A 24,509-nucleotide genomic window follows, 5' to 3' on the forward strand; every position below is an offset into this window, starting at 1 on the left:
TCGCTGGATTCGAAATGCAACTTTTGTCACCAGAGGCAGATGTTTACGCCCATCACCATTCCAGTCCACAACGCCATAGCAAAACCGAAAGGTAACATTGCTCACCTTTGCCCCTAGTGGCCGATATGGACGGACATTGAATGCTGATCTCGTCACACACAGTCCTCCTTCCTCCTTCTCCATACATACACCATCATCATCGCCCCCACAACACCATCCCACTCCTCCATACATACACCATCATCATCATCGCCCCCACAACACCACACTCCTCCATCATACACCATCATCATCCCCCACAACACCATCCCACTCCTCCATACATACACCATCATCGTCCCCACAACACCATCCCACTCCTCCATACATACACCATCATCATCGCCCCCACAACACCATCCCACTCCTCCATACATACACCATCATCATCGCCCCCACAACACCATCCCACTCCTCCATACATACACCATCATCGCCCCCACAACACCATCCCACTCCTCCATACATACACCATCATCATCGCCCCCACAACACCACCCCACTCCTCCACATACACCATCATCATCGCCCCCACTCCTCCACATACACCATCCCACAACACCATCCCACTCCTACAGCCACCATACAAACAACCTGAAAACTCCTGTCCAACTCCAACTGATAACAGGAAATGATAGTGCTGTTATATGGATCTCTCTGCTTCTTCCTCCCAGCCATGAAGATATTTACCAATGAGACCTTTGCCACCGGGGACCTTTGCCACCAGGGACCTTTGCCACCAGGGACCTTTGCCACCAGGGACCTTTGCCACCAGGGACCTTTGCCACCAGGGACTAGGGTTGTCACTATACCAGCATGCTATACTACCACACCTGATTGTCCATGTAAAATCCAAGGCTGGTCTAAACCTTTGGTTGTTTAAAACCTACTGTATGTAACAGTGTGGTGTAGTTTAGGAAAATACACATGTTTCTGGGTGACAACATCAGGCTGTTTGTTTGTAACATCAGGCTGTTTGTTTGTAGCATCAGGCTGTTTGTTTGTAACATCAGGCTGTTTGTAACATCAGGCTGTTTATAACATCAGGCTGTTTATAACATCAGGCTGTTTGTAACATCAGGCTGTTTGTAACATCAGGCTGTTTGTAACATCAGGCTGTTTGTTTGTAACATCAGGCTGTTTGTTTGTAACATCAGGCTGTTTGTTTGTAACATCAGGCTGTTTGTTTGTAACATCAGGCTGTTTGTTTGTAACATCAGGCTGTTTGTTTGTAACATCAGGCTGTTTGTTTGTAACATCAGGCTGTTTGTTTGTAACATCAGGCTGTTTGTAGCATCAGGCTGTTTGTTTGTAGCATCAGGCTGTTTGTTTGTAGCATCAGGCTGTTTGTTTGTAGCATCAGGCTGTTTGTTTGTAGCATCAGGCTGTTTGTTTGTAGCATCAGGCTGTTTGTTTGTAGCATCAGGCTGTTTGTAGCATCAGGCTGTTTGTTTGTAACATCAGGCTGTTTGTAACATCAGGCTGTTTGTAGCATCAGGCTGTTTGTAACATCAGGCTGTTTGTAACATCAGGCTGTTTGTAACATCAGGCTGTTTGTAGCATCAGGCTGTTTGTAGCATCAGGCTGTTTGTAGCATCAGGCTGTTTGTAGCATCAGGCTGTTTGTAGCATCAGGCTGTTTGTAACATCAGGCTGTTTGTAACATCAGGCTGTTTGTAACATCAGGCTGTTTGTAGCATCAGGCTGTTTGTTTGTAACATCAGGCTGTTTGTAGCATCAGGCTGTTTGTTTGTAGCATCAGGCTGTTTGTTTGTAGCATCAGGCTGTTTGTTTGTAGCATCAGGCTGTTTGTTTGTAGCATCAGGCTGTTTGTTTGTAGCATCAGGCTGTTTGTTTGTAACATCAGGCTGTTTGTTTGTAGCATCAGGCTGTTTGTTTGTAACATCAGGCTGTTTGTTTGTAACATCAGGCTGTTTGTTTGTAACATCAGGCTGTTTGTAGCATCAGGCTGTTTGTAACATCAGGCTGTTTGTAACATCAGGCTGTTTGTAACATCAGGCTGTTTGTAACATCAGGCTGTTTGTAACATCAGGCTGTTTGTAGCATCAGGCTGTTTGTAACATCAGGCTGTTTGTAACATCAGGCTGTTTGTAACATCAGGCTGTTTGTAACATCAGGCTGTTTGTAGCATCAGGCTGTTTGTAACATCAGGCTGTTTGTAACATCAGGCTGTTTGTAACATCAGGCTGTTTATAACATCAGGACTGTTTATAACATCAGGCTGTTTGTAGGCATCAGGCTGTTTGTTTATAACATAACATCAGGCTGTTTGTAACATCAGGCTGTTTGTAACATCAGGCTGTTTGTAACATCAGGCTGTTTGTTTGTAACATCAGGCTGTTTATAACATCAGGCTGTTTGTAACATCAGGCTGTTTGTTTGTAACATCAGGCTGTTTGTTTGTAACATCAGGCTGTTTGTTTGTAACATCAGGCTGTTTGTTTGTAACATCAGGCTGTTTGTTTGTAACATCAGGCTGTTTGTTTGTAACATCAGGCTGTTTGTAGCATCAGGCTGTTTGTTTGTAGCATCAGGCTGTTTGTTTGTAGCATCAGGCTGTTTGTTTGTAGCATCAGGCTGTTTGTAGCATCAGGCTGTTTGTAACATCAGGCTGTTTGTAACATCAGGCTGTTTGTAGCATCAGGCTGTTTGTAACATCAGGCTGTTTGTAACATCAGGCTGTTTGTAACATCAGGCTGTTTGTAGCATCAGGCTGTTTGTAGCATCAGGCTGTTTGTAGCATCAGGCTGTTTGTAGCATCAGGCTGTTTGTAGCATCAGGCTGTTTGTAACATCAGGCTGTTTGTAACATCAGGCTGTTTGTAACATCAGGCTGTTTGTAGCATCAGGCTGTTTATAACATCAGGCTGTTTGTTTGTAACATCAGGCTGTTTGTAGCATCAGGCTGTTTATAACATCAGGCTGTTTGTTTGTAACATCAGGCTGTTTGTAGCATCAGGCTGTTTGTTTGTAGCATCAGGCTGTTTGTTTGTAGCATCAGGCTGTTTGTTTGTAGCATCAGGCTGTTTGTTTGTAGCATCAGGCTGTTTGTTTGTAGCATCAGGCTGTTTGTTTGTAGCATCAGGCTGTTTGTTTGTAACATCAGGCTGTTTGTTTGTAGCATCAGGCTGTTTGTTTGTAGCATCAGGCTGTTTGTTTGTAGCATCAGGCTGTTTGGCTCAGGCTGTTTGTTTGTAGCATCAGGCTGTTTGTTTGTAACATCAGGCTGTTTGTTTGTAGCATCAGGCTGTTTGTTTGTAACATCAGGCTGTTTGTTTGTAACATCAGGCTGTTTGTTTGTAACATCAGGCTGTTTGTAGCATCAGGCTGTTTGTAACATCAGGCTGTTTGTAACATCAGGCTGTTTGTAACATCAGGCTGTTTGTAACATCAGGCTGTTTGTAACATCAGGCTGTTTGTAGCATCAGGCTGTTTGTAACATCAGGCTGTTTGTAACATCAGGCTGTTTGTAACATCAGGCTGTTTGTAACATCAGGCTGTTTGTAACATCAGGCTGTTTGTAACATCAGGCTGTTTGTAACATCAGGCTGTTTGTAGCATCGGGCTGTTTGTAACATCGGGCTGTTTGTAACATCGGGCTGTTTGTAGCATCGGGCTGTTTATAACATCGGGCTGTTTGTAGCATCAGGGCTGTTTGTAACATCAGGCTGTTTGTAACATCAGGCTGTTTGTAACATCAGGCTGTTTATAACATCAGGCTGTTTGTTTGTAGCATCAGGCTGTTTGTTTGTAGCATCAGGCTGTTTGTTTGTAGCATCAGGCTGTTTGTTTGTAGCATCAGGCTGTTTGTTTGTAACATCAGGCTGTTTGTAGCATCAGGCTGTTTGTTTGTAGCATCAGGCTGTTTGTTTGTAGCATCAGGCTGTTTGTTTGTAGCATCAGGCTGTTTGTTTGTAGCATCAGGCTGTTTGTTTGTAGCATCAGGCTGTTTGTTTGTAGCATCAGGCTGTTTGTTTGTAGCATCAGGCTGTTTGTAACATCAGGCTGTTTGTAACATCAGGCTGTTTGTAACATCAGGCTGTTTGTAGCATCAGGCTGTTTGTTTGTAGCATCAGGCTGTTTGTAGCATCAGGCTGTTTGTTTATAACATCAGGCTGTTTGTAACATCAGGCTGTTTGTAACATCAGGCTGTTTGTAACATCAGGCTGTTTGTAACATCAGGCTGTTTGTAACATCAGGCTGTTTGTAACATCAGGCTGTTTGTTTATAACATCAGGCTGTTTGTTTATAACATCAGGCTGTTTGTAACATCAGGCTGTTTGTAACATCAGGCTGTTTGTAACATCAGGCTGTTTGTAACATCAGGCTGTTTGTAACATCAGGCTGTTTGTTTGTAACATCAGGCTGTTTGTTTGTAGCATCAGGCTGTTTGTAGCATCAGGCTGTTTGTTTGTAGCATCAGGCTGTTTGTTTGTAGCATCAGGCTGTTTGTTTGTAGCATCAGGCTGTTTGTTTGTAGCATCAGGCTGTTTGTTTGTAGCATCAGGCTGTTTGTTTGTAGCATCAGGCTGTTTGTAACATCAGGCTGTTTGTAGCATCAGGCTGTTTGTAGCATCAGGCTGTTTGTAGCATCAGGCTGTTTGTAGCATCAGGCTGTTTGTAGCATCAGGCTGTTTGTAGCATCAGGCTGTTTGTAGCATCAGGCTGTTTGTAGCATCAGGCTGTTTGTAACATCAGGCTGTTTGTAACATCAGGCTGTTTGTAACATCAGGCTGTTTGTAACATCAGGCTGTTTGTAACATCAGGCTGTTTGTAACATCAGGCTGTTTGTTTGTAGCATCAGGCTGTTTGTTTGTAGCATCAGGCTGTTTGTTTGTAGCATCAGGCTGTTTGTAACATCAGGCTGTTTGTTTGTAGCATCAGGCTGTTTGTAACATCAGGCTGTTTATAACATCAGGCTGTTTATAACATCAGGACTGTTTGATTGTAGCATCAGGCTGTTTGTAGCATCAGGCTGTTTGTTTGTAGCATCAGGCTGTTTGTTTGTAGCATCAGGCTGTTTGTTTGTAGCATCAGGCTGTTTGTTTGTAGCATCAGGCTGTTTGTTTGTAGCATCAGGCTGTTTGTAGCATCAGGCTGTTTGTAGCATCAGGCTGTTTGTTTGTAGCATCAGGCTGTTTGTTTGTAGCATCAGGCTGTTTGTAGCATCAGGACTGTTTGTAACATCAGGCTGTTTGTTTGTAGCATCAGGCTGTTTGTTTGTAACATCAGGCTGTTTGTAACATCAGGCTGTTTGTTTGTAGCATCAGGCTGTTTATAACATCAGGCTGTTTGTAACATCAGGCTGTTTGTAACATCAGGCTGTTTGTTTGTAGCATCAGGCTGTTTGTTTGTAGCATCAGGCTGTTTGTAACATCAGGCTGTTTGTAACATCAGGCTGTTTGTCGCATCAGGCTGTTTGTAACATCAGGCTGTTTGTAACATCAGGCTGTTTGTAACATCAGGCTGTTTGTAACATCAGGCTGTTTGTAACATCAGGCTGTTTGTCGCATCAGGCTGTTTGTCGCATCAGGCTGTTTGTAACATCAGGCTGTTTGTTTGTAGCATCAGGCTGTTTGTTTGTAGCATCAGGACTGTTTGTAACATCAGGCTGTTTGTTTGTAGCATCAGGACTGTTTGTAACATCAGCATCAGGACTGTTTGTAACATCAGGCTGTTTGTTTGTAACATCAGGCTGTTTGTTTGTAGCATCAGGACTGTTTGTAACATCAGGCTGTTTGTTTGTAGCATCAGGCTGTTTGTAACATCAGGCTGTTTATAACATCAGGCTGTTTGTTTGTAGCATCAGGCTGTTTGTTTGTAACATCAGGCTGTTTATAACATCAGGCTGTTTGTAACATCAGGCTGTTTGTAACATCAGGCTGTTTGTAACATCAGGCTGTTTGTAACATCAGGCTGTTTGTTTGTAGCATCAGGCTGTTTGTTTGTAGCATCAGGCTGTTTGTAGCATCAGGACTGTTTGTAGCATCAGGCTGTTTGTTTGTAGCATCAGGCTGTTTGTTTGTAGCATCAGCCTGTTTGTAACATCAGGCTGTTTGTAACATCAGGCTGTTTGTTTTTAGCATCAGGCTGTTTGTAACATCAGGCTGTTTGTAACATCAGGCTGTTTGTTTGTAGCATCAGGCTGTTTGTAACATCAGGCTGTTTGTTTGTAGCATCAGGCTGTTTGTTTGTAGCATCAGGCTGTTTGTAGCATCAGGCTGTTTGTAGCATCAGGCTGTTTGTTTGTAGCATCAGGCTGTTTGTAGCATCAGGCTGTTTGTTTGTAGCATCAGGCTGTTTGTTTGTAGCATCAGGCTGTTTATAACATCAGGCTGTTTGTTTGTAGCATCAGGCTGTTTGTTTGTAGCATCAGGCTGTTTGTTTGTAGCATCAGGCTGTTTGTTTGTAGCATCAGGCTGTTTGTTTGTAGCATCAGGCTGTTTGTTTGTACAAATCAGGCTGTTTGTTTGTAGCATCAGGCTGTTTGTTTGTAGCATCAGGCTGTTTGTTTGTAGCATCAGGCTGTTTGTTTGTAGCATCAGGCTGTTTGTTTGTAGCATCAGGCTGTTTGTTTGTAGCATCAGGCTGTTTGTTTGTAGCATCAGGCTGTTTGTAACATCAGGCTGTTTGTAGCATCAGGCTGTTTGTAGCATCAGGCTGTTTGTTTGTAGCATCAGGCTGTTTGTTTGTAGCATCAGGCTGTTTGTTTGTAGCATCAGGCTTTTTGTTTGTAGCATCAGGCTGTTTGTTTGTAGCATCAGGCTGTTTGTAGCATCAGGCTGTTTGTTTGTAGCATCAGGCTGTTTGTTTGTAGCATCAGGCTGTTTGTTTGTAGCATCAGGCTGTTTGTTTGTAGCATCAGGCTGTTTGTTTGTAGCATCAGGCTGTTTGTTTGTAACATCAGGCTGTTTGTAGCATCAGGCTGTTTGTTTGTAACATCAGGCTGTTTGTTTGTAACATCAGGCTGTTTATAACATCAGGCTGTTTGTAGCATCAGGCTGTTTGTAGCATCAGGCTGTTTGTAGCATCAGGCTGTTTGTAGCATCAGGCTGTTTGTAACATCACCTGTTTGTAGCATCAGGCTGTTTGTTTGTAGCATCAGGCTGTTTGTTTGTAGCATCAGGCTGTTTGTTTGTAGCATCAGGCTGTTTGTTTGTAGCATCAGGCTGTTTGTTTGTAGCATCAGGCTGTTTGTAGCATCAGGCTGTTTGTTTGTAGGATCAGGCTGTTTGTTTGTAACATCAGGCTGTTTGTTTGTAGCATCAGGCTGTTTGTTTGTAGCATCAGGCTGTTTGTTTGTAGCATCAGGCTGTTTGTTTGTAGCATCAGGCTGTTTGTTTGTAGCATCAGGCTGTTTGTTTGTAGCATCAGGCTGTTTGTTTGTAGCATCAGGCTGTTTGTTTGTAACATCAGGCTGTTTGTTTGTAGCATCAGGCTGTTTGTTTGTAGCATCAGGCTGTTTGTTTGTAGCATCAGGCTGTTTGTTTGTAGCATCAGGCTGTTTGTTTGTAGCATCAGGACTGTTTGTAGCATCAGGCTGTTTGTAGCATCAGGACTGTTTGTAGCATCAGGCTGTTTGTTTGTAGCATCAGGCTGTTTGTAGCATCAGGACTGTTTGTAACATCAGGCTGTTTGTAGCATCAGGCTGTTTATAACATCAGGCTGTTTGTAACATCAGGCTGTTTGTTTGTAGCATCAGGCTGTTTGTTTGTAGCATCAGGCTGTTTGTTTGTAGCATCAGGCTGTTTGTTTGTAACATCAGGCTGTTTGTAACATCAGGCTGTTTGTAGCATCAGGCTGTTTATAACATCAGGCTGTTTGTAACATCAGGCTGTTTGTAACATCAGGCTGTTTGTTTGTAACATCAGGCTGTTTGTTTGTAACATCAGGCTGTTTGTTTGTAACATCAGGCTGTTTGTTTGTAACATCAGGCTGTTTGTTTGTAACATCAGGCTGTTTGTTTGTAACATCAGGCTGTTTGTTTGTAACATCAGGCTGTTTGTTTGTCGCATCAGGCTGTTTGTTTGTAGCATCAGGCTGTTTGTTTGTAGCATCAGGCTGTTTGTTTGTAGCATCAGGCTGTTTGTTTGTAGCATCAGGCTGTTTGTTTGTAGCATCAGGCTGTTTGTTTGTAGCATCAGGCTGTTTGTTTGTAGCATCAGGCTGTTTGTAGCATCAGGCTGGCTGTTTGTAGCATCAGGCTGTTTGTTTGTAGCATCAGGCTGTTTGTTTGTAGCATCAGGCTGTTTGTTTGTAGCATCAGGCTGTTTGTTTGTAACATCAGGCTGTTTGTTTGTAGCATCAGGCTGTTTGTTTGTAGCATCAGGCTGTTTGTTTGTAGCATCAGGCTGTTTGTTTGTAACATCAGGCTGTTTGTTTGTAGCATCAGGCTGTTTGTTTGTAACATCAGGCTGTTTGTTTGTAGCATCAGGCTGTTTGTTTGTAGCATCAGGCTGTTTGTTTGTAGCATCAGGCTGTTTGTTTGTAGCATCAGGCTGTTTGTAACATCAGGCTGTTTGTTTGTAGCATCAGGCTGTTTGTAACATCAGGCTGTTTGTAGCATCAGGCTGTTTGTAGCATCAGGCTGTTTGTTTGTAGCATCAGGCTGTTTGTAACATCAGGCTGTTTGTAACATCAGGCTGTTTGTTTGTAGCATCAGGCTGTTTGTAACATCAGGCTGTTTGTAACATCAGGCTGTTTGTTTGTAGCATCAGGCTGTTTGTAACATCAGGCTGTTTGTTTGTAGCATCAGGCTGTTTGTAACATCAGGCTGTTTGTTTGTAGCATCAGGCTGTTTGTTTGTAGCATCAGGCTGTTTGTTTGTAGCATCAGGCTGTTTGTTTGTAGCATCAGGCTGTTTGTTTGTAGCATCAGGCTGTTTGTTTGTAGCATCAGGCTGTTTGTTTGTAGCATCAGGCTGTTTGTAGCATCAGGCTGTTTGTAGCATCAGGCTGTTTGTAGCATCAGGCTGTTTGTTTGTAGCATCAGGCTGTTTGTTTGTAGCATCAGGCTGTTTGTTTGTAGCATCAGGCTGTTTGTTTGTAACATCAGGCTGTTTGTTTGTAACATCAGGCTGTTTGTTTGTAACATCAGGCTGTTTGTTTGTAACATCAGGCTGTTTGTTTGTAGCATCAGGCTGTTTGTAACATCAGGCTGTTTGTAACATCAGGCTGTTTGTTTGTAGCATCAGGCTGTTTGTTTGTAGCATCAGGCTGTTTGTAGCATCAGGCTGTTTGTTTGTAGCATCAGGCTGTTTGTTTGTAGCATCAGGCTGTTTGTTTGTAGCATCAGGCTGTTTGTTTGTAGCATCAGGCTGTTTGTTTGTAGCATCAGGCTGTTTGTTTGTAGCATCAGGCTGTTTGTAGCATCAGGCTGTTTGTAGCATCAGGCTGTTTGTTTGTAACATCAGGCTGTTTATAACATCAGGCTGTTTGTAGCATCAGGCTGTTTGTAGCATCAGGCTGTTTGTAGCATCAGGCTGTTTGTAGCATCAGGCTGTTTGTAACATCACCTGTTTGTAGCATCAGGCTGTTTGTTTGTAGCATCAGGCTGTTTGTTTGTAGCATCAGGCTGTTTGTTTGTAGCATCAGGCTGTTTGTTTGTAGCATCAGGCTGTTTGTTTGTAGCATCAGGCTGTTTGTTTGTAGCATCAGGCTGTTTGTTTGTAACATCAGGCTGTTTGTTTGTAGCATCAGGCTGTTTGTTTGTAACATCAGGCTGTTTGTTTGTAGCATCAGGCTGTTTGTTTGTAGCATCAGGCTGTTTGTTTGTAGCATCAGGCTGTTTGTAGCATCAGGCTGTTTGTTTGTAGCATCAGGCTGTTTGTTTGTAGCATCAGGACTGTTTGTAACATCAGGCTGTTTGTTTGTAGCATCAGGCTGTTTGTAGCATCAGGACTGTTTGTAACATCAGGCTGTTTATTTGTAGCATCAGGCTGTTTGTAGCATCAGGACTGTTTGTAGCATCAGGCTGTTTGTTTGTAGCATCAGGCTGTTTGTTTGTAGCATCAGGCTGTTTGTTTGTAACATCAGGCTGTTTGTTTGTAGCATCAGGCTGTTTGTAACATCAGGCTGTTTGTTTGTAGCATCAGGCTGTTTGTTTGTAGCATCAGGCTGTTTGTTTGTAGCATCAGGCTGGCTGTTTGTAGCATCAGGCTGGCTGTTTGTAGCATCAGGCTGTTTGTAGCATCAGGCTGTTTGTTTGTAGCATCAGGCTGTTTGTTTGTAGCATCAGGCTGTTTATAACATCAGGCTGTTTGTAGCATCAGGCTGTTTGTAGCATCAGGCTGTTTGTAGCATCAGGCTGTTTGTAGCATCAGGCTGTTTGTTTGTAGCATCAGGCTGTTTGTTTGTAGCATCAGGCTGTTTGTTTGTAGCATCAGGCTGTTTGTTTGTAGCATCAGGCTGTTTGTTTGTAGCATCAGGCTGTTTGTTTGTAGCATCAGGCTGTTTGTTTGTAGCATCAGGCTGTTTGTTTGTAGCATCAGGCTGTTTGTTTGTAGCATCAGGCTGTTTGTTTGTAACATCAGGCTGTTTGTTTGTAACATCAGGCTGTTTGTTTGTAACATCAGGCTGTTTGTTTGTAGCATCAGGCTGTTTGTTTGTAGCATCAGGCTGTTTGTTTGTAGCATCAGGCTGTTTGTTTGTAGCATCAGGCTGTTTGTTTGTAGCATCAGGCTGTTTGTTTGTAACATCAGGCTGTTTGTTTGTAGCATCAGGCTGTTTGTTTGTAGCATCAGGCTGTTTGTTTGTAGCATCAGGCTGTTTGTTTGTAGCATCAGGCTGTTTGTTTGTAGCATCAGGCTGTTTGTTTGTAGCATCAGGCTGTTTGTTTGTAGCATCAGGCTGTTTGTAGCATCAGGACTGTTTGTAACATCAGGCTGTTTGTAGCATCAGGCTGTTTGTAACAGCAGGCTGTTTGTTTGTAGCATCAGGCTGTTTGTTTGTAGCATCAGGCTGTTTGTTTGTAGCATCAGGCTGTTTGTTTGTAGCATCAGGCTGTTTGTTTGTAACATCAGGCTGTTTGTAACATCAGGCTGTTTGTAGCATCAGGCTGTTTGTAACATCAGGCTGTTTATAACATCAGGCTGTTTATAACATCAGGCTGTTTGTAACATCAGGCTGTTTGTAACATCAGGCTGTTTGTTTGTAGCATCAGGCTGGCTGTTTGTAGCATCAGGCTGGCTGTTTTTAGCATCAGGCTGTTTGTTTGTAGCATCAGGCTGTTTGTTTGTAGCATCAGGCTGTTTGTTTGTAGCATCAGGCTGTTTGTTTGTAGCATCAGGCTGTTTATAACATCAGGCTGTTTGTTTGTAGCATCAGGCTGTTTGTTTGTAGCATCAGGCTGTTTGTTTGTAACATCAGGCTGTTTGTTTGTAGCATCAGGCTGTTTGTTTGTAACATCAGGCTGTTTGTTTGTAGCATCAGGCTGTTTGTTTGTAACATCAGGCTGTTTGTAGCATCAGGCTGTTTGTAACATCAGGCTGTTTGTTTGTAACATCAGGCTGTTTGTTTGTAACATCAGGCTGTTTGTAACATCAGGCTGTTTGTTTGTAGCATCAGGCTGTTTGTTTGTAGCATCAGGCTGTTTGTTTGTAGCATCAGGCTGTTTGTAACATCAGGCTGTTTATAACATCAGGCTGTTTGTAACATCAGGCTGTTTGTAGCATCAGGCTGTTTGTAGCATCAGGCTGTTTGTAGCATCAGGCTGTTTGTAGGATCAGGACTGTTTGTTTGTTTTCCTCAGGAAATGTAGTCTGCTTCATGTTCTGTCCTTGCCATGATAACTCTGAGTATCACGATACTGCTGTTGTAACAAACCCAATGGAGACCTTTGCAAACACATCCAGACTAGGGACACACACACACACACACAAAGGAGCCATCTTTGTGTTCCTGACAGGTTGGGACAATATCAGTGGCCTCAACATCCTCATGGCCCAGCAGATGTTACACTTTTAAACACACACGCCCTGCACACACACACACAGCCAAAATCTTGCCAAGCTTGTTTTAAACCAAGACAAATTCCCTTTAATAAGGGCAATCAACATCTATGTATCTACTGTCTCTACAGCCTCGCACGTCTTTAGTGTCCTAGTAAACACCTTCCTGCCACGACAACTGAACTTCACCCTGCTTTTGGACTTTCCTGAGAACACAGAGAGACAGGTGTAACTGTGACAACCACGAAACTCGGTTTTCAGTCAACAGGGAGTGCTTGGGGTAAGAGGTTGGCTACTAGGCATCATCTTACCCTCCCTGTCCTATCCTTAACCTGGGGGGGGTTAAACCTCTCATCCAAGAGTATGGTGTCAACACTCTTAGATATATACCACTTCCCCCTGTCCCTACTGTTACTGGAAACTAGAAACTTCTAGGAAACAGAGAACAGCTCTACCCTACATATGTAACTAGAAACTTCTAGGAAACAGAATAGTCCGGGACCCTACAGATGTTACTGGAAACTAGAAAGTTCAGGGAAACAGAATAGTCCTACCCTACATATGTTACTGGAAACTAGAAACTTCTAGGAAACAGAATAGTCCTACCCTACAGATGTTACTGGAAACTTTATTTTGCAGAGCCTCTTATCCAGAGAGACTTACCGTAGGTAATCACATACATTTTCATATAAGTTTGTACTGGTCCCCTACGGGAATCGAACCCACAAACCTGGTGTTGATATCTTGTAACCATTAAGTAAACTTTCTAAAATATACAAAATGCTCTGCTGTTCTGCATTTGGTTTGTTCATTTAGTATCTAGTTAGTTATCTAGTACTATAAACCACTACAGCCTGCCCTGTTCACAGTGTACACAGCTGAACATCTAACTACTATAAACCACTACAGCCTGCCCTGTTCACAGTGTAAACAGCTGAACATCTAACTACTATAAACCACTACAGCCTGCCCTGTTCACAGTGTACACAGCTGAACATCTAACTACTATAAACCACTACAGCCTGCCCTGTTCACAGTGTAAACAGCTGAACATCTAACTACTATAAACCACTACAGCCTGCCCTGTTCACAGGACAGGGGCAGGACAGGGACAGGATAGGACAAGGGACAGAGACAGAGACAGAGACAGGGACATGACAGGACAGGACAGGGACAGATTAGTGGTTTTGTCTACCTCTTTATCCTCCTTTACTTCCCCTCTTCTCTTTACTACACTGGGAACAACTGGATCAGTGTGAATATCGCTATCAGAACTAAGTGTCCTCTACCGTCTACAGAGCAACATCAGAAACAATGTCTCCATGTCTATCTGTGCATCTCTCTCTCTCTCTCTCTCTCTCTCTCTCTCTCTCTCTCTCTCTCTCATCTCTCTCTCTCTCTCTCTCTCTCTCTCTCTCTCTCTCTCTCTCTCTCTCTCTCTCTCTCTCTCTCTCTCTCTCTCTCTCTCTCTCTCTCTCTCTCTCTCTCTCTCTCTCTCTCTCTCTCTCTCTCTCTCTCTCTCTCTCTCTCTCTCTCTCTCTCTCTCTCTCTCTCTCTCTCTCTCTCTCTCTCTCTCTCTCCCTCCCTCCCTCCCCCTCCCTCCCCCCTCCTTTCTCTCTCTCCCGTCTCCATCTCTCTCTCCCTCCCTCTCTCTCTCTGACATACCATCTTAATTAAGCTGCTCCAGATAAGAGTAAACATCAACAAGGAGAACAGAACACCTAAGTGGAAAACAGCACTGCTCTCCCTCCCTCCCTCCCTCTCCCCCTCCTTTCTCTCCCTCCCTCCCTCCCTCTCCCCTCCTTTCTCTCCCTCCCTCCCCCCTTTCTCTCCCTCCCCCCTTTCTCTCTCCCTCCCTCCCTCCCTCCCTCCCTCCTCTCCCTCCCTCCCTCCCTCCCCTCTCCCTCCCCCTCCTTTCTCTCCCTCCCTCTCTCTCTCTCTCTCCCCTCTCCCCCCTCCCCTCCTTTCCCTCCCTCCCTCTCCCTCCTCTCCTTTCTCTCCCTCCCTCTATCCTGCCATCCTGGGCCCACACTGCATTACATGATGTGATAATCGGAGTCGCCACGCTGCTCTCTAGGGGAAACATATTTCACATTTTTCCATTGAGAAGACTCCCTGGTGATTACCAGCAGGCTGGCGCCGTGCCGGGTGGTGCTCCTAGTCTGCTGGCCCAGATCTTTCTCCCTGCTCTCTCCCCCACTTCCCTGCCCCCCTCTCTCTCTCCCCTACCCTCCTCTCTTCTCTCTCCCCCTACCCCTTCCCTCCTCTCTCCACCTCCCACTTCCCTGCTCCCCCTCTCTCTCCCCCTACCCTCCTCTCTTCTCTCTCCCCCTACCCCTTCCCTGCTCTCCCTCTCCCTCTCCCACTTCCCCTCCCCCTCCCCAAATTTTCCTTCTTTCTCTTCCCATCTTTGTATTTTCTCTCTCTCTCTCTCTCCCCCCCAGAAAGACAGACACACAGACAGACAGACAGAAACAGACAGAGACACAGAGACAAAGAGACAGACAGAAACAGACAGAGACACAGAGACAGACAGAAACAGACAGAGACAGACAGAGACACAGAGACACAGTGTAGAGGATGGGTCAGGACTGAAGCCAGATCAGATGGGACAACATCCTGGCCAGCGCTGGCATTCCATCTCCCAACCAGACACTGTGTGTCTCTGTACTGTATGTGCAGACAGGCACAGCACCACTGTGTCTGTGTGTGTGAATGTGCGTCTCACCACACTGAGTTGGCTCCACGAGGTGCGTATGGGTCTGTACTGCACCACGATGCCCTCGTCAGGTTTGGGCTCTCTGGACTGGTCCTCATCAGAGTCATTGTGAAGAGCTTTCTCCTGGTAGTTCTGATACAGTTCCTCCTCTGGGGCACACCACAGACAGACAGGTTGGGTCACACCACAGACAGACAGGTTGGGTCACACCACAGACAGACAGGTTGGGTCACACCACAGACAGACAGAGGTTGGATCACACCACAGACAGACAGGTTGGGTCACACCACAGACAGACAGGTTGGGTCACACCACAGACACCACAGACAGACAGACAGGTTGGGGCACACCACAGACAGACAGGTTGGGGCACACCACAGACAGACAGGTTGGGGCACACCACAGACAGACAGGTTGGGGCACACCACAGACAGACAGGTTGGGGCACACCACAGACAGACAGGTTGGGGCACACCACAGACAGACAGGTTGAGGGTGGATCACACCACAGACAGACAGGTTGAGGGTGGATCACACCACAGACAGACAGGTTGAGGGTGGATCACACCACAGACAGACCGGTTGAGGGTGGATCACACCACAGACAGACAGACAGGTTGGATCACACCACAGACAGACAGGTTGGATCACACCACAGACAGACAGACAGGTTGAAGGCGCATCACAATAGTACAGTCCCCATTGAGAGCATGTGGACAGAAAATGATAGTCATAAGGAGTTGATAAACACGACTAAGAGAGAGATGTCACACTCACCTTCCCTGTCAAAAGTCCTCTGTGTGATCAGTCCTGGCTTCTTATCCGGCCTCTGAGACACAAGAAGACATTTCAACTATTAACAACAGGCCTAGGATCAGCTCTCCCTGAGCCAGACTTATATTACCATTATGAACTGAGAAATAAGACTGGTCATTAGGTCAGTTACCGTGAGCATAGTAATCACAATATCCTAGATGGATGCTTGAATAGCCACATCTGGTTATGAATGACTATTGTTGTACCAAGTTGGTTACCATAACAACGTCTTGGAATTAACCCACGTCTATCCGTCTCCACCCACACCTGTCACCTGCACTCGACCCCTGACCTCTGCACTGACCTGTCAACCTGACCCCGCCTAATTAAAGAGAGGTGGACTGGAGCGAGAGAGAGAGAGTGTGTGTGTGTGTGTGTGTGTGTGTGTGTGTAGTGAGTGAGTGAGTGAGGTGAGTATTGCTATCATTAGCCTGACTTCAACACAAGCGTCTCCTGACAATGTTCCAACTTCAAGCTGGCTGTGGACTTGGTTCCCTGACGTGAACTTCAGGAGAACAGTAAATCAAACATGAATCCATCAGGCAGATGAGTGGTAGTAAACTGTGTGACTGTAAGGTAAGAGACAGTAATATCCAGGCACAAGGTAGTAAACTGTGTGACTGTAAGGTAAGAGACAGTAATATCCAGGCACAAGGGAGTAAACTGTGTGACTGTAAGGTAAGAGACAGTAATATCCAGGCACAAGGGAGTAAACTGTGTGACTAAGGTAAGAGACAGTAATATCCAGGCACAAGGGAGTAAACTGTGTGACTAAGGTAAGAGACAGTAATATCCAGGCACAAGGGAGTAAACTGTGTGACTGTAAGGTAAGAGACAGTAATATTCAGGCACAAGGGAGTAAACTGTGTGACTAAGGTAAGAGACAGTAATATCCAGGCACAAGGGAGTAAACTGTGTGACTGTAAGGTAAGAGACAGTAATATCCAGGCACAAGGGAGTAAACTGTGTGACTGTAAGGTAAGAGACAGTAATATCCAGGCACAAGGTAGTAAACTGTGTGACTAAGGTAAGAGACAGTAATAACCAGGCACAAGGTAGTAAACTGTGTGACTAAGGTAAGAGACAGTAATATCCAGGCACAAGGGCAAAGCAAGGAGACAACGGTATTATGACAATTTCCTGGAAATGAAAGAAATTAATAAATCTGTTCCTACCTTGTTCTTCTTCCCAGGGCTGGTCGGTGTCTCCTTGACCTCCTGTAGTCCTTTGAGTACAGACTGGGACAGGAGATGGGTCTTTGGGTCTACAGATGGTACTTCCATTTCCACTCCACTCACCACTGCCCTCCTGTACGAGGTAGACCTCAACCCCCTTTTCAGACTCCCAGGGCTCTCATCCTGGTCTGTCCCCTCTCCCCCTCCATCCGTGGAGAAGAAGGATCCAGTCTCCACCATGCTGACAGCACGTAGGGCCCGCTTGGTAGGATCCAGGCCCAGCAGACCCCCCAGGCCCTGGCTCTGTACCCCAGCAGGAGAGACCTTGCTCAGGGACGCCAGCCCTTTGGGGATCAGCTGCTGTGTGCCCATCTTCAGGGCAGCTGCACTGTGGGTGCTGAGGACAATGGAGGGAGGAGGAGAGAGGGAGGGGGCAGACATGTCAGCAGGGGAGGGGCTGCGGGGTGTGGGGGGGTCAGAAGGGGTGGAGGTGGAGGAGGAGATACTGCAGGTGGAGCTGTGAGATGGGGTAGGGGGTGGAGACTAGGGGGAGAAGGGCTGGGGTTAGGGGGAGAAGGGTGAGGGGTTAAGGGGTGATAGGAAGAAGAGGAGGTCAGGTTATGGTGGTGGTTGTTATTGGGGGTGGCAGGGGGAGAGGGGTGACTGGAGGAGGCAGGGTCCGGCAGTGAGGAACTTGTTCCAAACACTATCTGGTCTCTGTGAGAGGTGAGGGTGAACGGGCTGGAGAGTCGCTTCAGGGCATCGCGTGGCCGCTTGTCTGACCACACCTTCTCCTTGTTACCGATATGACCAACACTTCCTCCATGGTACGCCTTATTGTCCAATGACGAAAACTTATCCTCCGACTTGAACTTGGACAAAGAGAAACGTCCTTTGGCCAAATGTCCAATGCTGATACTCCTGACAACCCGTGTCCTCCTGGTGGGTTGGTTGAGAACGTGCTTCAGAATGACCGTCCCTCCTCCCGGCGTGGCCACCAGTCGCTCTGCAGGCTGGCTCAGGGTAAAGCTGCCCTTGTTGTCCTCTACGGGGAAGTCAGTCATGTGGAGTCTGTCTATCTGGTGGCTGAGGGGCCGGGCCTTTAGCTTGCTGGGACCAGTGTGAATGGCTGATTGCCGCTTCCACAGCGGACTGATGTTATTGTTGGACAGATCCACGTCGTTCCCGTCCTCCATGACGCATCAATCACGATTGTCTTTTGTTTCTCACTGTGGAGCTGGAGTCTCGTCCGACAACGACTGGTCACTGTGCAAACATCCCGACCCCACAGAGAACTGCAATACTGCCTGGTTGTAAACACAAAGAGAGAGGTCAAAAACCAAGTGGGAGGGGGAGCAGAGTAAGTCCTTACTTTTCATTGGTTAGGGCTGTCTGTGAGGTCACGAGTTGGGCCATTCTGCCTTCTCCAGACAGTTGTCAGTCGTTCTGCCTTCTCCAGACAGTCGTCAGTCATTCTGCCTTCTCCCTACAGTCGTCAGTCATTCTGCCTTCTCCCTACAGTCGTCAGTCATTCTGCCTTCTCCCTACAGTCGTCAGTCATTCTGCCTTCTCCAGACAGTCGTCAGTCATTCTGCCTTCTCCAGACAGTCAGTCATTCTGCCTTCTCCAGACAGTCGTCAGTCATTCTGCCTTCTCCAGACAGTCGTCAGTCATTCTGCCTTCTCCAGACAGTGACCAGTCATTCTGCCTTCTCCAGACTCAGTCATTCTGCCTTCTCCAGACAGTCGTCAGTCATTCTGCCTTCTCCAGACAGTCGTCAGTCATTCTGCCTTCTCCCTACAGTCGTCAGTCATTCTGCCTTCTCCAGACAGTCGTCAGTCATTCTGCCTTCTCCAGACAGTCGTCAGTCATTCTGCCTTCTCCAGACAGTCGTCAGTCATTCTGCCTTCTCCAGACAGTCGTCAGTCATTCTGCCTTCTCCAGACAGTCGTCAGTCATTCTGCCTTCTCCAGACAGTGTCAGTCATTCTGCCTTCTCCAGACAGTCGTCAGTCATTCTGCCTTCTCCAGACAGTCGTCAGTCATTCTGCCTCCTCCAGACAGTCGTCAGTCATTCTGCCTCCTCCAGACAGTCGTCAGTCATTCTGCCTCCTCCAGACAGTCGTCAGTCATTCTGCCTCCTCCAGACAGTCGTCAGTCATTCTGCCTCCTCCAGACAGTCGTCAGTCATTCTGCCTCCTCCCTACAGTCGTCAGTCATTCTGCCTTCTCCTGACAGTTGTTCTGCCTTCTCTCTACAGTTGTCAGTCGTTCTGCCTTCTCCAGACAGTCGTCAGTCATTCTGCCTTCTCCCTACAGTCGTCAGTCATTCTGCCTTCTCCAGACAGTCGTCAATCATTCTGCCTTCTCCCTACAGCCGTCAGTCGTTCTGCCTTCTCCAGACAGCTGTCAGTCGTTCTGCCTTCTCCAGACAGTTGTCAGTCGTTCTGCCTTCTCCAGACAGTCGTCAGTCATTCTGCCTTCTCCCTACAGGCGTCAATCGTTCTGCCTTCTCCCTACAGCCGTCAGTCGTTCTGCCTTCTCCAGACAGCAGTCAGTCGTTCTGCCTTCTCCAGACAGCAGTCAGTCGTTCTGCCTTCTCCAGACAGTTGTCAGTCGTTCTGCCTTCTCTCTACAGTCGTCAGTCATTCTGCCTTCTCCCTACAGTAGTCAGTCATTCTGCCTTCTCCAGACAGTAGTCAGTCATTCTGCCTTCTCCCTACAGGCGTCAGTCATTCTGCCTTCTCCAGACAGTCGTCAATCATTCTGCCTTCTCCAGACAGCAGTCAGTCGTTCTGCCTTCTCCAGACAGTTGTCAGTCGTTCTGCCTTCTCTCTACAGTCGTCAGTCGTTCTGCCTTCTCCCTACAGTCGTCAGTCATTCTGCCTCCTCCAGACAGTCGTCAGTCATTCTGCCTTCTCCCTACAGTTGTCAGTCATTCTGCCTTCTCCCTACAGTCGTCAGTCATTCTGCCTTCTCCAGACAGCTGTCAGTCGTTCTGCCTTCTCCAGACAGTTGTCAGTCGTTCTGCCTTCTCCAGACAGTCGTCAGTCATTCTGCCTTCTCCCTACAGTTGTCAGTCATTCTGCCTTCTCCCTACAGTCGTCAGTCATTCTGCCTTCTCCAGACAGTTGTCAGTCATTCTGCCTTCTCCCTACAGTCGTCAGTCATTCTGCCTTCTCCAGACAGTAGTCAGTCATTCTGCCTTCTCCCTACAGTCGTCAGTCATTCTGCCTTCTCCCTACAGTCGTCAGTCATTCTGCCTTCTCCCTACAGTCGTCAATCATTCTGCCTTCTCCCTACAGTCGTCAGTCATTCTGCCTTCTCCAGACAGTCGTCAATCATTCTGCCTTCTCCCTACAGTCGTCAGTCATTCTGCCTTCTCCCTACAGTCGTCAGTCATTCTGCCTTCTCCAGACAGTTGTCAGTCATTCTGCCTTCTCCCTACAGTCGTCAGTCATTCTGCCTTCTCCAGACAGTCGTCAGTCATTCTGCCTTCTCCCTACAGTCGTCAGTCATTCTGCCTTCTCTCTACAGTCGTCAGTCATTCTGCCTTCTCTCTACAGTCGTCAGTCATTCTGCCTTCTCTCTACAGTCGTCAGTCATTCTGCCTTCTCCAGACAGCTGTCAGTCATTCTGCCTTCTCCAGACAGTCCATCCTACTAAACTACACTGTAGTAGTTACAGATCCATACAGCCTCCATCCTACTAAACTACACTGTAGTAGTTACAGATCCATACAGCTATGGAGCCTCCATCCTACTAAACTACACTGTAGTAGTTACAGATCCATACAGCTATGGAGCCTCCATCCTACTAAACTACACTGTAGTAGTTACAGATCCATACAGCCTCCATCCTACTAAACTACACTGTAGTAGTTACAGATCCATACAGCCTCCATCCTACTAAACTACACTGTAGTAGTTACAGATCCATACAGCCTCCATCCTACTAAACTACACTGTAGTAGTTACAGATCCATACAGCCTCCATCCTACTAAACTACACTGTAGTAGTTACAGACCCATACAGCTATGGAGCCTCCATCCTACTAAACTACACTGTATCAGTTACAGATCCATACAGCCTCCATCCTACTAAACTACACTGTAGCAGTTACAGACCCATACAGCCTCCATCCTACTAAACTACACTGTAGTAGTTACAGACCCATACAGCTATGGAGCCTCCATCCTACTAAACTACACTGTAGCAGTTACAGATCCATACAGCCTCCATCCTACTAAACTACACTGTAGTAGTTACAGATCCATACAGCCTCCATCCTACTAAACTACACTGTAGTAGTTACAGATCCATACAGCCTCCATCCTACTAAACTACACTGTAGTAGTTACAGATCCATACAGCCTCCATCCTACTAAACTACACTGTAGCAGTTACATATCCATACAGCCTCCATCCTACTAAACTACACTGTAGTAGTTACAGATCCATACAGCCTCCATCCTACTAAACTACACTGTAGTAGTTACAGATCCATACAGCCTCCATCCTACTAAACTACACTGTAGTAGTTACAGATCCATACAGCCTCCATCCTACTAAACTACACTGTAGCAGTTACAGATCCATACAGCCTCCATCCTACTAAACTACACTGTAGTAGTCACAGATCCATACAGCCTCCATCCTACTAAACTACACTGTAGCAGTTACAGATCCATACAGCCTCCATCCTACTAAACTACACTGTAGCAGTTACAGACCCATACAGCCTCCATCCTACTAAACTACACTGTAGTAGTTACAGATCCATACAGCCTCCATCCTACTAAACTACACTGTAGTAGTTACAGACCCATACAGCTATGGAGCCTCCATCCTACTAAACTACACTGTATCAGTTACAGATCCATACAGCCTCCATCCTACTAAACTACACTGTAGCAGTTACAGACCCATACAGCCTCCATCCTACTAAACTACACTGTAGTAGTTACAGACCCATACAGCTATGGAGCCTCCATCCTACTAAACTACACTGTAGCAGTTACAGATCCAGACAGCCTCCATCCTACTAAACTACACTGTAGTAGTTACAGATCCATACAGCCTCCATCCTACTAAACTACACTGTAGTAGTTACAGACCCATACAGCTATGGAGCCTCCATCCTACTAAACTACACTGTATCAGTTACAGATCCATACAGCCTCCATCCTACTAAACTACACTGTAGCAGTTACAGACCCATACAGCCTCCATCCTACTAAACTACACTGTAGTAGTTACAGACCCATACAGCTATGGAGCCTCCATCCTACTAAACTACACTGTAGCAGTTACAGATCCATACAGCCTCCATCCTACTAAACTACACTGTAGTAGTTACAGATCCATACAGCCTCCATCCTACTAAACTACACTGTAGTAGTTACAGATCCATACAGCCTCCATCCTACTAAACTACACTGTAGCAGTTACAGATCCATACAGCCTCCATCCTACTAAACTACACTGTAGTAGTTACAGATCCATACAGCCTCCATCCTACTAAACTGTAGCAGTTACAGATCCATACAGCCTCCATCCTACTAAACTACACTGTAGCAGTTACAGATCCATACAGCCTCCATCCTACTAAACTACACTGTAGTAGTTACAGATCCATACAGCCTCCATCCTACTAAACTACACTGTAGTAGTTACAGATCCATACAGCCTCCATCCTACTAAACTACACTGTAGTAGTTACAGATCCATACAGCCTCCATCCTACTAAACTACACTGTAGTAGTTACAGATCCATACAGCCTCCATCCTACTAAACTACACTGTAGCAGTTACAGATCCATACAGCCTCCATCCTACTAAACTACACTGTAGTAGTTACAGACCCATACAGCTATGGAGCCTCCATCCTATAAACTACACTGTAGCAGTTACAGACCCATACAGCTATGGAGCCTCCATCCTACTAAACTACACTGTAGCAGTTACAGATCCATACTGCTATGGAGCCTCCATCCCATGAAACTACACTTCCACTACATTCCTGAGTTACACAGTTATGATTACACACAAAGGTGTTTGGTGGATGCTAGATAGCTAATTAACACAGGTGTTTGGTGGATGCTAGATAGCTAATTAACACAGGTGTTTGGTGGATGCTAGATAGCTAATTAACACAGGTGTTTGGTGGATGCTAGATAGCTAATTAACACAGGTGTTTGGTGGATGCTAGATAGCTAATTAACACAGGTGTTTGGTGGATGCTAGATAGCTAATTAACACAGGTGTTTGGTGGATGCTAGATAGCTAATTAACACAGGTGTTTGGTGGATGCTAGATAGCTAATTAACACAGGTGTTTGGTGGATGCTAGATAGCTAATTAACACAGGTGTTTGGTGGATGCTAGATAGCTAATTAACACAGGTGTTTGGTGGATGCTAGATAGCTAATTAACACAGGTGTTTGGTGGATGCTAGATAGCTAATTAACACAGGTGTTTGGTGGATGCTAGATAGCTAATTAACACAGGTGTTTGGTGGATGCTAGATAGCTAATTAACACAGGTGTTTGGTGGATGCTAGATAGCTAATTAACACAGGTGATCGATCGCCTCGTCTTCCATCTGTTTTCCATAAACAAGCGCTGAAACATGGATATATGGCGGTGTGGAAACACTAACCCTAAACGTATCAATTTAATAACCCTTTGTTAAATATATATATATTTTTTTACATTTATGTAAATGTTTTTTCGCTGATATGCTTCCAAAACAGTAGCGCAAGACATACATGGAAATGTTCAGACCGAGCGGTGGGAGATATGGACAAAACTTCCCCTTGAAGAAGACGCATTCGTCTAATGATTCTTAGTGTAATGGACCTTTATAAGTCATGATCAGGGCCTGGGTCGTTTCTTTACCACTGAACCAATAGCCTAATATCCATGAATAGTACCGGACCACAACAGATCCCAGATACAGCAGAGGACTGACAGACAGGCATGCAGACAGCGGAGGAACGTTTACTCTGAATTCTAACGCTCTGGAGGAGTTACGGTTAAAAGCTATGCAGCAGAACATGTTCAGACAACACACGTTGTCTTTGCAGAGAAGTAGGCTGGCTCGTGTAACCAAGTAGCCACAGAAAGAGAGAGAAACGGTTTCCACATTGACCTATAAAAGAGCGGTTCCCACGGCGAGCGTGTCTTCTAGTAGCCGCGTGAGGGACAAGACAGACGTACCTTTCTACTGACTGGTCATGGTGCCTGTGTCCTGGACTTCTCAATGGACTAGACAACGTTTTCTTGTTGTTTGACAGCTTATTTATGCTTGAGGTAAACTATTCCTTTGTGCAAAAAAAAGAAGAGTTGTCTTATCAGTAATCCCGCGACCGTCGGCTGTTTTCAGAGTATCTGAAAGTCCTGTGTTTTGTTGGGTAGTACCCGAGTGACCCGGGGTGTGTGTTCAGGAGGAGAGGACTGGGACAGACAGGAGGAGGGGGGAGTGCCGAACAGCACAGAAGCCATCCCAAGTTCACCTGACGTCACGTGTACTACAACTCGACCGACTTGGACTTGTAGACTAAAGATAAGGGAAGCTATAAACATTCCAAGGGAAAAGAAAACGTCCTAAATAATGTAGGCATATAGTCAACAAAATCACAGCGTCCATACGGACAAAAATGATTTACATTTGGGACAAGTTTTGTAAAGTGAAGTGTGGGACTTAGTTCAAAATGTAGAAATGTTCAGTGATTTATCGCCACCCTGTGGTTCTATAGAATACAGCCACAGTAGACGACAAGAAGTCGAGAGTAGA

At 45.7% G+C, this 24,509-nt stretch overlaps 1 protein-coding gene across 1 annotated transcript in view; it reads right to left on the bottom strand.

Moving 5' to 3' along the window:
- The window catches only part of LOC115125118 (rho guanine nucleotide exchange factor 26-like), a 130,255-nt gene extending 106,089 nt beyond the window's left edge, over positions 1 to 24,166 (bottom strand). Inside the window, 5 exon segments of the mRNA XM_065000579.1 lie at positions 14,662 to 14,873; positions 15,502 to 15,553; positions 16,716 to 17,251; positions 17,254 to 18,022; positions 23,933 to 24,166. Coding sequence (XP_064856651.1) covers positions 14,662 to 14,873; positions 15,502 to 15,553; positions 16,716 to 17,251; positions 17,254 to 17,911 — 1,458 coding nt within the window. The 5' untranslated portion in view covers positions 17,912 to 18,022; positions 23,933 to 24,166.
- Positions 24,167 to 24,509: the final 343 nt, after the last annotated feature.

The sequence above is a fragment of the Oncorhynchus nerka genome, linkage group LG14 (assembly GCF_034236695.1).
Source record: "Oncorhynchus nerka isolate Pitt River linkage group LG14, Oner_Uvic_2.0, whole genome shotgun sequence".
NCBI lineage: Eukaryota > Metazoa > Chordata > Actinopteri > Salmoniformes > Salmonidae > Oncorhynchus > Oncorhynchus nerka.